This window comes from Sapajus apella, unplaced genomic scaffold, assembly GCF_009761245.1.
Source record: "Sapajus apella isolate SASKATOON/1434 unplaced genomic scaffold, GSC_monkey_1.0 scaffold244, whole genome shotgun sequence".
Lineage (NCBI taxonomy): Eukaryota > Metazoa > Chordata > Mammalia > Primates > Cebidae > Sapajus > Sapajus apella.
This window is the reverse complement of record NW_022437184.1, coordinates 251,694-268,893: the sequence shown is the minus strand read 5'-3', so window position 1 is coordinate 268,893 and position 17,200 is coordinate 251,694. Positions and strand designations below refer to the sequence as shown.

The window sequence follows — 17,200 nt, the reverse complement described above, 5'->3', positions numbered from 1 at the left end:
AACCCCATCTCTACTAAAAATACAAAAATTAGCTGGGTGTGGTGGCAGGAGCCTGAACCACAGCTACTTGGGAGGCTGAGGCAGGAGAATTGCTGGAACCCAGGAGGTGGAAGTTGCAGTGAGTCGAGATCATGCATTGTACTCCAGCCCGGGTGACAATAGTGAGATTCTGCCTCAAAACAAAAACAAAAACAAAAAAGCCGCAGTGAGACCCTGTCTCTTTAAGAAAAAAATAAGAAAGAAAAAGAAATTCTAACCAAGAATTTCATATCCTGCCAAACTAAGTTTCACAAGCAAAGAAGAAATAAAATCTTTCCCAGATAAGCAATTGCTAAGAGAATTTGTTACCACCAGACTGGCCTTACAAGAGATGCTTGAGAGTTCTAAACATGGAATGAAAGAACCCCTGCTACCACAAAAATACCTGTAAGCACATAGCCCACAGACCCTGTAAAGCAACTGCACAATCAAAACTATAGACCAACCAGCTAATGACACCGTGATAGGAATAAAGCCTCATATAGCAATATTAACCTTGAATGTAAACAACCTAAACACCCCACCTCAAAAACAAAAGCAAATTGGATTAAAAACAAGACCCAGCCTTCTGCTGTCTTCGGGAGACCTATCTCACATATACAAGGACCCATACGCTTAAATTAAAGGGTTGGAGAAAAATCTATCACACAACTGAAAAAAAAAAGTGGGGCAGGGGATCACTCTTCCTGCATCAGATAAAACAGACTTTAAACCAACCACAGTGAAAAAAAAAAAGACAAGAAGATCATTACACGATGATAAATGGTTCAATTCAACGAGAAGAGTTAACTATCCTAAATATATATGCACCCAATATTGGAGCACCCAGATTCATAAAACAAGTATTTCTAGACTTAGAAAAAGGCTTAGACAGCCATATAATAATGGTAGGAGACTTTGACACCCCACTGACAGCATTAGACAGATTATAGAGGCAGAAAACTAACAAATTCTGGACTTAAATTGGACACTTGACCAATTGGACCTAATAGGCATCTGCATAATACTCTACCCAACAACCACAGAATATACATTCTTCTCATCTGCCCCCAGAGCATACTCTTTAAGATTAATCATGTGTTTGACCATAAAGCAACGTGAGACTTTATGGTTGACTTTATTAACCATAAAGTCTCAATAAATTCAAAAAAGTCGACATCACAACAAGCATATTCTTGGACCACAGTGGAATAAAGGTAGAAATCAGTACCAGGAGGAACTCTCAAAACCACACAATTGGCCAGGCACAGTGGCTCACGCCTGTAATCCCAGCACTTTGGCCTTCCAAAGCGCAAGGATGATTTGAACTCAGAAATTTAAAACCATCCTGGGCAACACAGTGAGCCCCCATCTCTAAATAAAAGCAAGAAAAAAAAAAAAAAACCCACACAATTATGTGGAAACTAAACAGCTTACTCCTGAATGACTTTTGGATAAACAATGAAATCAAGGCAGAAATAAAACATTATTTGAAACAAATGAAAACAGAGATACAACATTACCAGATTTCTGGGGTGCAGCAAAGCTAATGTTAAGAGGAAAATTTACAGCACTAAACACCTACATTGGGAAGATAGATCTCAAATTAACAATTTGACATTGCACCTGAAGGAACTGGAAAAATAAGGACAAGCTAATCCCAAAACTAGCCGAAGAAAAGAAATAAGTAAAGTCAGAGCAGAACTGAATGAAATTCAGACCCAAAAACAATACAGAAGTTCAATGAAACTAAAAGTTGGTTCTTTGAAAAGATTAGTAAGATCAATGGACTGCTATTAGATTAACAAAAAACGAGAAGATCCAAATAAGCACAATCAGAAATGACAAAGGTGATATCACAGCTGATCCCCAGAAATATGAAAGATTCTCAGAGACTTATAAATGCCTGTTACACAAACTAGTAAATCTAGAGGAAATGGATAAATTTCTGGAAACACACAGCTTCCCAAGATTGAATCAGGAGTTAATTGAAACCCTGAACAGATCAATAAGGAGTTTAGAGATGGAATCAGTAATTAAAAAAAAAATATGGCCCTGGCCGTGGTGCCTCATGCCCCTAATCCCAGCGCTTTGGGAGGACGAGGTGGGTGGATAATAATCTGAGGTTAGGAGTTCAAGACCAGCCTGACCAACATGGTAAAACCCTGTCTTTACTAAAAATACAAAGTTAGCTGGGCATGGTGGCATGTGCCTGTAATCCCAGCCACAAGGGAGGCTAAGGCAGGAGAATTGCTTGATCCCAGGAGGTTGCAGTGAGCTGATGTCATGCCACTGCACTCCAGCCTGGACGATAGAATGAGACTCTGTGTGTGTGTGTGTACATACACATATATATATCGCAACAAAAAAAATCCTGAACCAGATGTATTCACAGGTGAATGCTACCAGATGTACAAAGAACAGCTGGTATCCGTTCTTTTGAAACTATTCAAAAAAAATTGAGGAGGAATGACTTTTCCCTAACTCATACTGTGAAACCAGTATCATCCTGATACCAAAATCTGGCAAAGACAATGAGAAAAGAAAACTACAGGCCAGTATTCCTGATGAACATAGACGCAAAAATCTGTAACAAAATGCTGACAATCCAAATCCAGCAGCATATCAGAAAGTTAATTCACAATCAAATAGGCTTTATTTCTGGGATGCAAGATTGGTTAACATGCACAAATCAAGAAATGTGATTCACCACATAAATAATTAAAAATGAAGTCATCCTAATATCAAAAATAAAATTCAACATTCCTTCATGATAAAAACCCTCAACAAATAGCATGGAAGGAACATATCTCACAGTAATAAAAGCCATCTGTGAGAAACCCATGGCCAATAGTATTCTAAACAAGCAAAAGCTGGATGCATTCCCTTTAAGAACTGGAACAAGACAAAGAGCACACCCTCACCACTCCTATTCAACACAAAGTTCTACCCAGAGCAATCTAGCAAGATAAAGAAATAAAAGGCATCCAGACAGGAAAAAAGGAAGTTAAATTATCTATCTTTCCTAATGATATGATTCTATACTTAGAAAACCCTAAAGACTCCACTACAAGTTTCCTAGACCTGGTAAGCAACTTGAGTAAAGTTTTAGGATTCAAAATCAGTGTACAACAATCGGTAGCATTTCTATACACCAGTAATATTCAAGCTGAGAGCCAAATCAGGAACGCAAATCAATTTACAGTAGCTGTAAAAACAAAAGACAAAACCTAGGAATAACTGCAGAATACTGCTGAAATAAATCATAGGTGACAGAAACAAATGGAAAAACAGTATATTCTCATGGATTGGAAGAAGCAATGTAATTAAAATTGCCAGACTGCCCAAAACAATCTGCAGATTTGAAACTATTGCTATCAAATTGCCGACATCGAGGAGAGAGATCCAAGATGGCTGATCACTAGCAGCTCGGGATTGTAGCTCCCACTGAAAGAGCAGAGAACGAAAGGATGCCACACTTTCAGATCAATTTTTGTTGCTCACGCACCAGGAGATTCCCAGCGGAGGAGCCCCACGTGTCGCCAGCGTGACTCTTGAGGACGGTGAGGCGGTTTTGCCGCTGCCTTGGTGTGGCCGTTCTTGGTGCAGAGTCAGAAAAGCACCATCAATCTTGAAGCTGCTGTTTTGGCTGGCGCAGTGGGTTGCTCAGATTTTAGCGCCGGGAATCAACAAGTTGGACGTCCATTCAGAAACCCAACTAGAAAGACGGTAATTATAAAGACCACAGATGAATAAATTTATAACGAAGGGAAGAAACCAGCCTAAAAAGGCTGAGAATACCCAAACTCAGAACGCCTCTCCCTCTACAGGAGATCACAGTTCCTCATCAGCAACAGAACAAGGCCTGATGGGGAAAGACTGTGTTCCATTAGCAGAAGCTGCCTTTAAAAAGTGGATGATAAGAAATTTCTGGGAATTAAAAGAACTTGTTCTAACCCAATGCAAAGAAACTAAGAACTTTGAAAAAAGGTTTGACGAAATGTTAATAATAACATACAATTTAGAGAGGAATACAAGTGAATTAATGAAGCTGAAAAATACAACACGAGAACTTTGCAAACTATGCCCAAGTTTTAACAGCCGAATCGATCAAGCAGAAGAAAAGATATCAGAGGTCGAAGACCAACTTCATGAAATAAAACAAAAAGACAAGATTAGAGAAAAAAGGATAAAGAAGAACGAGCAAAGTCTCCAAGAAATAAGGGACTATGTGAAAAGACCTAATTTACGTTTGATAGGTGTACCTGAATGTGACGAAGAGAATCAATCCAAGCTGGAAAATACGCTTCAGGATATTATTCAGGAAAACTTTCCCAACCTAGCAAGGCAGGACAATATTCAACTCCAGGTAATACAGAGAACACCACATAGATATTCCTCAAGAAGACCAACGTCAAGGCACATAATTGCCAGATTCACCAGGGTTGAAATGAAAGAGAAAATACTAAGGGCAGCCAGAGAGAAAGGTCAGGTTACCCATAAAGGGAAGCCTATCAGACTCACAGCAGATCTCTCAGCAGAAACCCTACAAGACAGAAGAGAGTGGGGGCCAATATTCAACATCCTTAAAGAAAAGAACTTTCAACCCAGAATTTTACATCCAGCCAAACTAAGCTTCATAAGTGAAGGAAAAATAAAATCTTTTGTGAACAAGCAAGCACTCAGAGATTTCATCACCACCAGGCCTGCTTTACAAGAGCTTCTGAAAGAACCATTACAAACAGAAAGGAACAACCAGTATCAGCCTTTCTAAAAAATACCTAAAAATAAAGAACATCAACATAATTAAGAAATTGCATCAACTAATGGGCAAAACAGCCCGCTAACATTAAATGACAGTATCAAACACACATATATTGTTATTAATTCTAAATTTAAATCGACTAAATCCCCCAATCCAAAGACACAGACAGGCAAAAAAAAGCCAAGACCCACTGGTATGCTACATCCTGATCCATCTCACATGCAACGATACACAAAGACTCAAAACAAAGGGATGGAGAAAATTTTACCAACCAAATGGAGAGCAAAAATAAATAAATAGAAAGCAGGAGTTGCAATTTTTGCTGATAAAATAGACTTCAAAGCAACAAAGATCAAAAGAAGCAAAGAAGGATATTACATAAAGATAAAAGGATCAATGTAACAAGAAGAGCTAAAGATCCTAAATATATATGCACCCAATACAGAAATACCCAGCTATATAAGACTTATAAAGAGACTTAGACTCCCACACAATAATAGTGGGAGACTTCAATATCAATATTAGACAGATCAATGAGACAGAAAGTTAACATCGATATTCAGGACTTGAACTCAGATCCGGAACAAGTAGACTTAATTTTAACATTCATGGAACTCTCCACTTTAAATACACAAAATATACACTCTTATCAGTACTACATCACATGTACTTACAGGTTTAAATGAAATATTGGTTGGCTGCTTGTTAATTATTTTCTTCCCTCTTTTTTTTTTTTTTTTTATGTCTCTATTATTAAACACAATTACAGGCATACCCATTTTTAGACTACATTCTAGCCCGGGCAATAAAGCAACACCCCTGTTCTCTCTCCCTCTTCCTCTTCCTCTTTCTTCCTTTCCTTTATTCTTTTTCTTTCTTTTTTTTTTTTTATTCTTATTCTTTCTTTCTCTCTTTCTTCCTCTAAAAAAAAAAAAAAAAAATTGCCGACATCATTTTTCACAGAATTAGAAAAAAATTTATAAAATTCATCTGGAACCGCAAAAGCACCTGAATAGCCAAAGCAGATCCTAGGCAAAAGGAACAAAGCCAAAGGCCTCACATTATCCAACTTCAAACTATGCCGCGGGCCTTACAGTAACCAAAACAGCCTGGTACTGGTACAAAAGCAGACACATAGACCAGTGGAACAGAATAGCCCAGAAGGAATACCATACACTTGGAGCCAAATGATGTTCAACAAAATCAGCAAAAATATGCAGTGAGGAAAGTTCTCCCTATTCAATAAGTGGTGCTGGGGAAACTGACTAACTGGATGCAGAAGAATGAAATTGGACCCCTGCCTATGCCACATACAAAAATTAACTCATAATGGATTAAAGACTTAAATGTAAGACCTCAGTAAGGATCCTCAAAGAAAACCTAAGACTGTATTCACAAAGTTGTGCAACTATCATGTCACAATTCATGTTTAGAATATTCTCGTAAGCTCCCAAAAGAAACCCTCATCCACTCCTAATTTCCTCTTGTTCCCAGTCCCCATCCCTAGGCAGCCCCTAATCCTCTTTCATGTCTATAGGCCTTTTCTGGACATTTCATGTACATGGAATCAAACCATTTGGGGCCTTCTTGACTGGTTTCTTTTTACCTAGCATAACGTTTTCTTTCTTTTTTCCTTTTTTTTTTTTTTTTTTGAGAGACAGTCTTGTTCTGCCTCCTAGGCTGGAGTGCAGTGGTGTGATCTTGGCTCACTGCAACCACCACCTCACAGCTTCAAGGGATTCCCTTGCCTCAGCTCCTGAGTAGCTGGGATTACAGGTGTGAACCACCATGTGTGGCTAATTTTTGTATTTTTAGTAGAGACAGGGTTTCACCATGTTGGCCAGGATGGTCTCGAACTCCTGACCTCGAGTGATTCACGCCCGCCTCGGCCTTCCAAAGTGCTAGGATTACAGGTGTGAGCCACCACACCCGGCAGCATAAAGTTTTCAAAAAGATTATCTATATTGTGGCATCTGTCAGTACTTCATTTTTATTGCCAAATAATATTCGATTCCATGGACATACCACATTTTATTTATCCATACCTCTGTTGATGGACATTTGGGCTGTTTCCACTTTTTGGCTGTTAGAAGAGTTCTGCTATGAAATTCATGTACAAAATTTTGTGTGGATATAGTTTCATTTCTCTTGAATTTATGCCTGGAAGTGGAATTGCTAGGTTGTATGGTTATAACATTGTGTTTAACATTTTGATGAACTGCCAGACTGTTTTCCAAATCAGCCACATCATCTGCTTTCTCAGCAGCAGTGCATGAGGGTTCTAGTTTTTCCACATCCTTGACAACAATTTTAGTTATCTGTTTTGGTTCTAGCCATCCTCGTGGTGGTGAGGTGATATCTCATTGTGGTTTCGAGTTGCAGTTCCCTGGTGATAATGGTGTGGAACATCTTTTCATGTGCTCATTGGCTGTTTTTATATTGTCTTTGGAGAAATAACCTGTTCATATTCTTTGTCCATTTTCTAATTTTTTTTGGTCCATTTTATAATTAATTTGTCTTGTTGAGTTTAAATAGCTCTTTGTATAATCTAGATACAAATACCCTATCAGACATATGCTTTTCAAATACTTTTTTATTCTGTGGATTGTCTTTTCACTTTCTTAATGGTATCCTTGGAAGCAAAAAAGCCTTCTTAATTTTGATGCAATCCCGTGCCAAGTTCAGGTGGTAACCCCGAGTGCAGGGCTTTCCCACTGCAGTGCTTGCTTTTGAGCCTGGGACCCTTAGCTCTTGGCGTTCGAATGGCTAATGTTGTCTTCTTGCCTTTTCTCACTTTTCCCTGCAGGGATGGTTGCAGAGGAGTACAATGCCTTTTTCTACTCACTGGTATCCCAGGACACACAGGAAATGGCTTACTCAACCAAGCGGCAGAGATTCTTGGTAGATCAAGGTTATAGCTTCAAGGTACGGATCCATTTGGCCTCGGGTTAGACTAGGACCAAGGCCTTCTTGGTACACTGTCCTCCAGGAGAAGTGAGGGCCACTGTCAGCAGGCAGGCACCAAGCATTAGGGGATTAGAGGCCTTGCCTCGAACTCCCTTTGTCTCTGCATGAATTGCTGAGGGCAGCTGTGGGAAGTGTGCCGTACTGGCAGAACTGAGGTGCGAGGGCACTATGGCCGGCACTGTGTGAGTGTGAGCCCTGCAGGGTTGCTTTCTCAGGGACGCCTTTCCAGGTGGCTAGGAGAGCTCTTCCTTTCGTCAGCTGGTACGCTCCAGGCCTTAGTGTGCCTCACTTTGGCTCCCAGACATCAGAGCCATCCCTGTACTACAAATCAGGTATTTTAATAATTGGGAATTGTAAAGCTTTGGCTAGCTTTCATTGGCTGAGGCATTTGCTTTCTTTCCTGTTACACAGACATTATATTTACGTCAGTATTTGGTGTCCAGAAAGGCTTTATATTTTGGAGCTAGATGGAGGGCTCTGGAAACAGGGGAATTAAATTCCCCCTATGGTCCACTAAAAGGACATCCCTAGAACATGAGACTCCCAGGTTCTTGATTGCAAAAGACTGTAGGCTGCTTTTGAGATATATTTTCAATGTGTCTCTTTATGCATTGGTGAGTTTCCATTGTTGGCCTTAGGAGGACAGAGTTGTCTGGCCTCCCCTCTTTTAGTTACAGATAGTGGCATTTTTCAGACCTCTCATGCTGGCCTAGAGGACAAGATGCTTGGGTTTTCAGCCCAGTTTTTGGAGGATTTGCATTGTGACCCTTTTGCCCATCCATAAAAATCCCTGCTGGTAATAGCATTCCTACCTCCTGATTCCTGCTGAGCTGTGAGGGTAAGTCAGAAAGAGCTGCTCCGAATTATTTGAAAGGTGACCTTGACAAGAAGGCACAATCCCATGCCGTAGTAGTTTGTGTTGGTTGGAGCTGTGTCCTCGGTGCTGCCTGTTGAGGAGGAGTGGTTGGAGTTCCCAGAGTCATGACCTGGAGTGGTTGGGCCATGGGCAGATGTGCACATCGTCTGTACTCTGGATACCTGGCCACCAGAACTCAGATCCTTACTGCTAGGAATTTTCCTTTAGTTAACATGAGAATTTGGAGGGAGGGTTCCCTTTACATAATCAACCCACGCTTTCTGCAGAGATAGGGAGGCCTCATAGTAAGTTATCCCCATAGACATGAAAACCCAGTCTCCACCATGCTGTTCTTACTCTTTCAGAGAAGCTCTGTAAATATCTTTTTGATATTCTGTCAACTTTATGTGCTCATTTCTGTTGGAAGCCCCAGTTGCTGAGCACAGCAGACGCTAGGGACCTTCTCGAAGGGCTACAGCCTATGCTTTCCAGTCTCTTGTCCCTTCTTTTGGCTGCTCCAAGATGTGAAAGCTACCCGAAGAAGCCTTTGCAAATCACTAAGATTCTTCCTGTTGATCTTCCATACATGATCATTTAGATGCTATGTGCTGGGAGCAGGTTTCTCTGAAATTCCTGCATCTTTCTGGTCTTGAGATCGTTAGTCAAGCTCCCTGTTAAAGGCGGCTGCTGACACTGGTCTCTGGAATGCTAGGGAGGAGCTCTCCATTGTTGGCCACCACAGTGTGGCTGGGCCTGGGGAGGGAAGTGACCAGGGCAGGGAGACCCAGGAGAAGGCGGAGTAGGGCCAGGGGAGAGAGAACAGAAGGGAGCATGTCTGCTGGCTTGGGCTTCGCAGGTGATCACGAAGCTTGCTGGCATGGAGGAGGAAGACTTGGCATTTTCGACAAAAGAAGAGCAGCAGCAGCTCTTACAGAAAGTCCTGGCAGCCACTGACCTGGATGCTGAGGAGGAGGTGGTGGCTGGGGAATTTGGCTCCAGATCTAGCCAGGTGAGTAAATGGGTGAGGAGGCTCCAGGTGTCAGCACTCCCATAGGACATTCGTAGACACAGACGTGTAGTCCTTCCTGGATCGTCCATGGGATTTTTTTGAAAACGTTGGAAAACATGGAATTGATGACTAGAAACAACCCTTGTTGCTCTTTCGGTGTGTGCCCCTTGAACTGTTGCATGCAGGGGAGCTCACAGAGGCCGTGACTGGTCTCCTGCTTTGCTTACACAGGTATTTGTCAGATCTTGATGTTGAAGCCCAGGATGGCAAGCAGGTGACCCCAGCCCACCTTGGTGGTGACTGGAGGGAACGTGATGGGCAGGGGCACATAGTTCCCACACACAGGGCTGCCATCCCTGGCCGTGGGCACATGGTTCTCCTCTGGTTCCTCCTCAGGGATAAAGCTGAGCCTCCTAGCCTGTAAGACAGCTTTGAGGATCAACTCTTGTGGTAGCTTCAGTACTTAACTTAGAAAAATTGAGACTTCTCTGAAAATACTCAACCTTTCATTTATTCTATAAATATGCTCTAATTAGAGCATCATTATGGAGAATTCTTTATCAGGCCTGTCTGAGGAGAGAGGTGCACTTCAGTGAGGTGCTTTTGAAATGCAGTGGCCATTAGAGCCAGAAGGTGAGCAACTTGTGGGCCAAGGCAAGAAGGAAGCAGCTGTCCCTGGGGAGGGGCTGCCCTCCGTCCAGCCTAAGACCTTCCTCCCCCACCCAGGGGGCATTCTCCATGGGAGCCCAGGGGGCACTCTCCATGGGAACCCAGGGATGTGCTCTGCTCTCACTGGTTCTAAGGAGATGTCTGGTTCATTCTCCTAAGAGGATAAGAAATATCAGCATGGATGTGGTTATCCCCATTTTACAGATGAGGTCATTGAGGTACAGACATTACTTACTTGCCCCAGGGTTACTCAGGGACAGGTGGAGTCAAGAGTCAAGTCCAGGGCTTTCTGTCCTTCCACTTGATTCAAAGCCTCATGGTGGTCTCTGAGGAGACTTTAAGGGACTTCTGCCCTGTTAAAAAATTCTGTTCAGGCCAGGCATGGTGGCTCATGTCTGTAATCCTAGCACTTTCGGAGGACTAGGCGGGAGGATCAGTTGAGTCCAGGAGTTTGAGACCAGTATGGTCAACATATCAAGACCTGTTTCTCTCTGTTGGGAAGGTGTTATTAAGTGAGGCACTGTAGCATTATGGTTAGGAACAGAGTCCGAAGCTAGGCTGCCTGGGTTCAAGTCCCGTCTCCTTAGAGCTGTGTGATCTTGGACAAGTTACTTACTCTGTCTCAGTTTCCTCTTCTTTAAGGTATGGATTATAGTAGTTTTGAGGATTAGAGAAGATAATGCATGTAAAATGCTTAGAAGAATGCCTGAGACACAGTAAGGGCTCTGTAAATGTTATTAAAAATAATGCATTAAATTGCTGTAAGTCTTACACAGTCTGCTGTGGTTATAAATATTATAAAAGGAGCGTCTTTTCTTCTGGAGATTGACATGGGCTGGTCGTCCCCTTCCCGGCAGGCATCTCGGCGCTTTGGCACCATGAGCTCCATGTCCGGGGCCGACGACACTGTGTACATGGAATACCACTCATCGCGGAGCAAGGCGCCCAGCAAACATGTGCACCCGCTTTTCAAGCGCTTCAGGAAATGATGCCTAGGCGAGGTGCTTTGTTCCAGACCAGGCCCTTGACGCCCTCGTCGGAAAGGGATCTTCAGTGAAATAGTTTCCTTCACCTCCTTGACTTTCCCTCCAGCGTTGGCCCAGCTCTATTGAGGAAAATGCATCAAGGACTTGGCTCTGCCTTCGTGGGTCATCTAGGGTTTTATAAAGGAGGAGAAGATGATATTTTTTTGTGTTTTCAAACTTGTTGGGGAGTGGGGTCATTTCTGTGTATAAAAAATTGCAGTATTTAAGGTATATTTACGTTACTGTTCTGAATAAACAGAATGGACCATTGAACCATTCTTCATTGTGGAAGTGTTTTTATGCTTTGTCCTGGGCATGGGTAATGTCTGACCAGCCTCCAACAAGGCCCTACTTTGTAGCAAGCTCAGAGGAGTAAGATGGAGCCCATCCCTAGTGAGCATGCTAAGATAGAGGAAGCGTTGGCAGGAAAGGCCTGGAGAACGTGAAGGGTGATCCAGCCAGAGGGAAGAGCCTGCGTATTTGACTGTGGTCCCTGCTCACAGCTTAGCCTGGTGGATTCACACTGGGGCTTCAGCCCCTCAGCTTCCTGCTGTTCTGGTGCTCGCAGCTGTTCCTACAGCTTTTCTGAGGTAGACACCCACATCATGTAGGCCTTCCGGGTCAGCTCCTGGTGGCTCGTCTGAGAGTGACCTCTTATTTCTCCCTCAAAGTATGTTTTTAGGTATTGTCGAGAGGCTAGATTTCTCTTCTAATGGCAGTTTAGTGCCCTTGGGTGTTTAGTTGCTACTTCCTTTATTTTTAATGGCTTTGGGCTGTTCTCTTATGTTCCTGGTATGAAGGCAAAGGTGTTGAGGAAAAGACAGGTCAGGCAGGATTGCTTCTTGAAAGGTAGGCATGCACGAGGCATATCCGCCTTGCAGAAAGACTTGTGATTCTGAGGAGCTCACTCTAACAGGAAGCAGCGCTCACACTTGGGGAGTATTGAAACCCTGGATACCCAGAAGGTATCCAGGCTGTTGTTGAAACCCAGAAGGCTTCCAAGTGGAGTCCCTGCCCATCCCCACAGCTCAGCAGCAGTTTCCCGGCCTCAGCTCCAGCACAGGTCGGCTGCTCTCCGTGATGCAGTCACAGACTGGGGAGAAGGTTTTTTGCGGCTTTCGCCATTACCTTTGCACCAACCTAATATTTCTTTTATCAGAGGGCTTCGAAGCAAGAGCCACCTGACCCACATTCCGCTTCTCTGAGCTGACGTTGGTGACAAACACACTCTCATAATCTGCTCAGTAGCTGGTGCTGCCAGGCATCTAGCCACTCTTACCAGCGCAAACCCTAGGAGCCGGCAGCGGGGCCCTCGCTACGAGGAGAGGATCTGAGCAGCCCCACTCGAGGTGTGCGCCTCAGCCTGCAGACTCACCTATCATGTAACGATGGGGGTTGGCACTCAAATGTTCAAACTTGACTGTAACCGTTACTGTTTTCAGTCTTGCCTCCCGTCATGCCTTCACACTTGAAATCCTCAAATAATACTGAGCACTTCCTGTATTTTCACATTTCTAGCCCTTGTTCTCTTGTCTATTGACAATGTTGAATTTTACCTGTGTCCTGTGATCCTAGAAAATAGATACATTTAAAGGAATCCCTTGTCCTTGGTGTTCTGGAAAATAGCTTACTACAGAGAACTTCCTGGTATGACCCATGGATACCCCCTTATTGACCCCATACAAGGCCAGACACAGGCCTTCCAGATTCCCATTCTTTGCCTCGTAAATTAGCTAAACTGCTTGTCCCTGCTGATCAATGGGAAGAAGATGCTTGTGAATCAAACTTCGGTTTAGATTCTCGTCTACCCCCCAGACCCCTGAACTTCGGCTCATTCCTCCACCCCCTCCCGAGAATAGACTGGACTCAGGGTAAGTCACTGATTGATCTGTCCTACTGTGTCACGCCCCTTCATCGACCTTCCTGTCTTTTACTTGTTTCCCCCTCCCTATAAAAGAAAACCCCATTTACTTAACTCTGAGACAAACAGATCTTATATTCAGTGCATTCTCCCTATTGTAATAGTACACCCCTCCCCACCACTTTGCAACAATCCTTTCAAATAAAGTCTCCCTTTACCAAGTCCAGATTTTTTTTTCTTATTTTTCTTAACATTGCCTGTTCTGTAAACTTAAGGTCCAGATTTTTTATTTGACATCATGTAACAAGTTTTCATCTAAATTTCCAAATGTCTGTTAGTAGCATATAAAAATATAATTTGTTTTTATATTTCAGTTTCTAGATATCATTCAGTTTTTAGATATGCTAAACTCGATTTTTCTGTGGATTTCTAGAAGTAGATCAAAATCAGTGAAGACATAGAAGACTTGAACAATGCTACTTTTTTTTTTCAGCTGTTGTTTATTGACAGGTAGGCTCCATAGCAACAGGCCCGGAGGTGCTGCAGTAGTTGGGGAAAATGGAAGGTGGAGTGTTTGCTGCGGGACAGCTGGATGGAGGGCGGGGACAGATGCGAACTGCAGAGGCCCAGGGGGTTGGGGAAGCAAGTAAGGGCCAGGGCCAGAGTCGGCTTAAATAGAACAACTGCTCTGTGCACTTAAGGCCCCTAACTTGCTGGCTGTTTCTTGACTCCAGATGGTTGGGAGTCCTCTGGGCATCCATTTTCTAAAGGGACTGAACAGAGTACACACAGGAAGGGAAGCTGTCACCCTCTTGCCATCTGGCTCCTGGGGCCTCCAGTCTGGCATTCCTCCTTCTTCCCTTGATTGGGTGGGGTCACATGATGGGCAGCCAGGCTCTGGGCTGTCCCACCAGAGCAGGCGGTAAACACAGCCATGTTTCAGCGTTTATCTTCTTCTCTGGTGTCCCAGCCCACCGGTGCCACACTACAGCCCAGAGTGAGCTCTACGGAGCGTTGCTGGCCTAATGGATGGGTTGGGGGAAGAGGGAGGGGCAGGGGCTGGAGGAGGGGCTCTGGAGTCCATCACGGCACAGGAACAACATGCATGTTGTTGGTGAAGCCAGAGCCAGGGGACCACCCGGTCAGCACAATGTCCACATCTCCTTGAGGAAGCCTCAGGCCTTGTCAACATTCACCGGCGAGTTCACCCAGCAGTCTACGTCCTCAGCCCAGGCCTCCTGGACTGGGTCCTTGCACAGCACAGGGCAGATGCTACAGTTCAGGTGGGCCTGACGAGCTGTCTGGGGATTCCATGTCATAGCAATGATAGGGGCACGTGGGCAGCATCTGGCCACTTGGTGAGCAGAACTGCCAGACTTGGTGAGGACGATTATGGCCCCACTGCAGCACCTGAGGGAGGCCTCCACGGCACCCACAGCGGTGGCTTTTGTGGGGGTCACTGGTAATGGGCGCCAGGTGGTAGAGTTCCTCAAATAATTGAAAGTGGTAGATGGTGGCCTCTGCCTCATGGGCAGTCAGGTGCTGCATGTGCACGGCCTCCAGAGGATAGCCTCTTTGGCTGTGTCTCCAGAAAGCATAATGCAGTCGGCTCCATCCAGGACTGCACTGGCCATATCACTGCCCTCAGCCTGGGTGGGGCGGCGCTTCTTGATCATGCCCTCCAGCATCTGAGTGGCACAGATGACAGGCTTCCCAGCTCAGTTGCACCGCCCAATCATCATCATCTGAGCAAGGAAGACCTTCACTGCAGGAATCTCAATGCCTAGATCACCACGAGCCACCATGATCCCATCACTGGCCTCCAGGATTTCATCAAACCTCCGAATCCCCTCATGATTCTCGATTTTGCTGATTACTTGATGCCCTTCTCTCCCAGGACCTTCCTCACTTCATGGACATCAAATACCTTGCAGATGAATGATGCAAACACCATATCGACATCCTTCTCGACCCCAAACTTCAGGTCCTGGATGTCCTCTGACACAGCAGGCAAGTCACAGCAGCCCTAGGAAGGTTGACACACATCTTGCTGCCCAAGGAGCCACCATTTTCCACCTCTGTCACCGGGAAGTCAGCACCTTTCTGCTTCACCTGGAGAGAAATAAGCCCATCGTCCACATAGATCTTGCTGCCCACTTCCACCACCTTGCAGATGTTCTTGTAGTTCTGCCACAGGGTGTTCTCGTCACACTTTTCCATGTAGGCGTTGTCCAGCGTGATTTTGAGAGTGGCTCCCTTCTTCAGCTCCACCTCTGTGGTGCCGCTGCCCTTGATGAGGCCAGTTCGGATCTCAGGTCCTTTAGTGTCCAGAGCCACAGCAACAGCCCGGTAGAAGATGGGATCAGAAGCAAAGCTTTCCGTGGCTGCGTGCACGTTCTTGATGGTCTCCATGTGGTGCTCATGAGTTCCATGAGAGAAGTTCAGATGCGCCACATTCATTCCAGACTTAATCATCTCCTTTAACATCTGCACTGACCGTGAAGCTGGGCCAATGGTACAGGTGATGCCAGTGTTCCGGGCTGGGATGGGTGGTGAGTCAATGGCGAGGTGGCACATGTGCTCCAGGAATGTGTCAGCCATGGCTGCGTGTAGCTGCTGGGTCTGAATGAAGGCAGTCCCGGCTTCACTATGTGGCTTCGATGTGGCTGCTGAGGTCCTCCAGTGCTGACCAGCTTAGGCTACGCTGCAAATGTGAGGAGGTCAGGAGCCCCAGGACGTGCAGCTGCTGTGCCGACTTGAGCAATATCATTAACAAACTTGACCTAATTGACATTTACAGAATACTGAGTAACAGCAGTATAAGCATTCTTTTCAAATACACAGATCAATTGCCAAGATAGAATCAATTTCCGGCCCTACAAGTCCTAATACATTGGAAAGTATTTAAGCCATTCAAGCTGTATTCTGTGCCCACAGTGGAAGTAAGTTAAAAATCAATAGAAAGAGTCTGGGAAACCCTCAAATATTTGGAAAAGGTAGTAGTTAATTTTAGGTGTCAGCTGAGTTAAGGGATGACAGGTCGTTTTTTGGTGTGTCTTGGGGAGTGTTCCCAGGAATGAGGAGCATTTGAAGCTGTAGACCGAGTAAAGCAGATTCACCCCCACCAACTTGGGTGGGCTTCATATAATCCGTCAAGGGACCGGGCGGAGGAAGGATGAATACAAATTGCAGAACAATATTGATATATTTTTAAAAATCAATTGGTGGGACACAGTGGCTCATGTCTGTAATTACCTAAGGTCAGGAGTTCGAGACCAGCCCAGCCAACGTGGTGAAACCCCATCTTTACTAGAAATACAAAAAAGAAAAAAAAATTAGCTGGATGTGGTGGCGGGTGCCTGTAATCCTAGCTACTAGGGAGGCTCAGGTGGAGGAATTGCTTGAACTTAGGAAGCAGAGGTTGCAGTGAGCTGAGATTGCACCACTGCACTCCAGCCTGGGGCAACAAGAGTAAAACTCCATGTCAAAAAAAAAACACTATATATATATATAATCTTTGTATATACTTAGCAACAAACATTTGGAAGTTGAAACAAAAATACCATTTACAATATCATAAAAATATGCAATGCTTAGGGATTATTTTAAGAAAGATGCCAGTTCTGCCTGTATTAGCCTACTAATTTAATCCTTTTGTTTTTTTTTTTTTTTTTTGAAACAGGATCTCATTCTGTCACCTAGGCTGGAGTTCAGTGGTGCAATCAAAGCTCACTTCAGCCTTGGTCTCCTGGGCGCAATCGATCCTCCTGCCTCAGCACCCCAGTCTGACCCAGTAGCTGGGACTACAGGCATGTGCCATCATGCCTGGCTAAATTTTTTAAAAAATATATTTGTAGAGACAGGGTCTCACTATGTTGTGCAGCCTGGTCTTGAACTCTGGGGCTCAAGTTATCCACCTTCCTTGGCCTCCCAAAGTGCTGGGATTAGAAACATGAGCCGTGGCACCTGGCCAGTTTAACCTATTGTAAATCCAATTCTTAACCAGATTTTTCATGGAAATTTACAAACT

At 44.3% G+C, this 17,200-nt stretch overlaps 1 protein-coding gene and 1 pseudogene across 3 annotated transcripts in view; one reads left to right on the top strand and one right to left on the bottom strand.

Moving 5' to 3' along the window:
• The window catches only part of ERCC3 (ERCC excision repair 3, TFIIH core complex helicase subunit), a 35,866-nt gene extending 24,281 nt beyond the window's left edge, over positions 1–11,585 (top strand). The window contains exons 13-15 of one of the 2 annotated variants that reach the window (XM_032271684.1): positions 7,590–7,708; positions 9,463–9,615; positions 11,142–11,585. In XM_032271684.1, coding sequence (XP_032127575.1) covers positions 7,590–7,708; positions 9,463–9,615; positions 11,142–11,273 — 404 coding nt within the window. In that variant the 3' untranslated portion in view covers positions 11,274–11,585. The remainder of the gene's footprint in view (positions 1–7,589; positions 7,709–9,462; positions 9,616–11,141) is intronic. The other variant, XM_032271685.1, reaches the window with a different exon arrangement.
• A 2,299-nt stretch (positions 11,586–13,884) lies between these two features.
• LOC116545062 lies at positions 13,885–15,916 on the bottom strand (annotated as a pseudogene). Its single transcript, XR_004266174.1, has one exon. The product of XR_004266174.1 is annotated as a pyruvate kinase PKM pseudogene (transcript).
• Between the last annotated feature and the right edge of the window lie 1,284 nt (positions 15,917–17,200).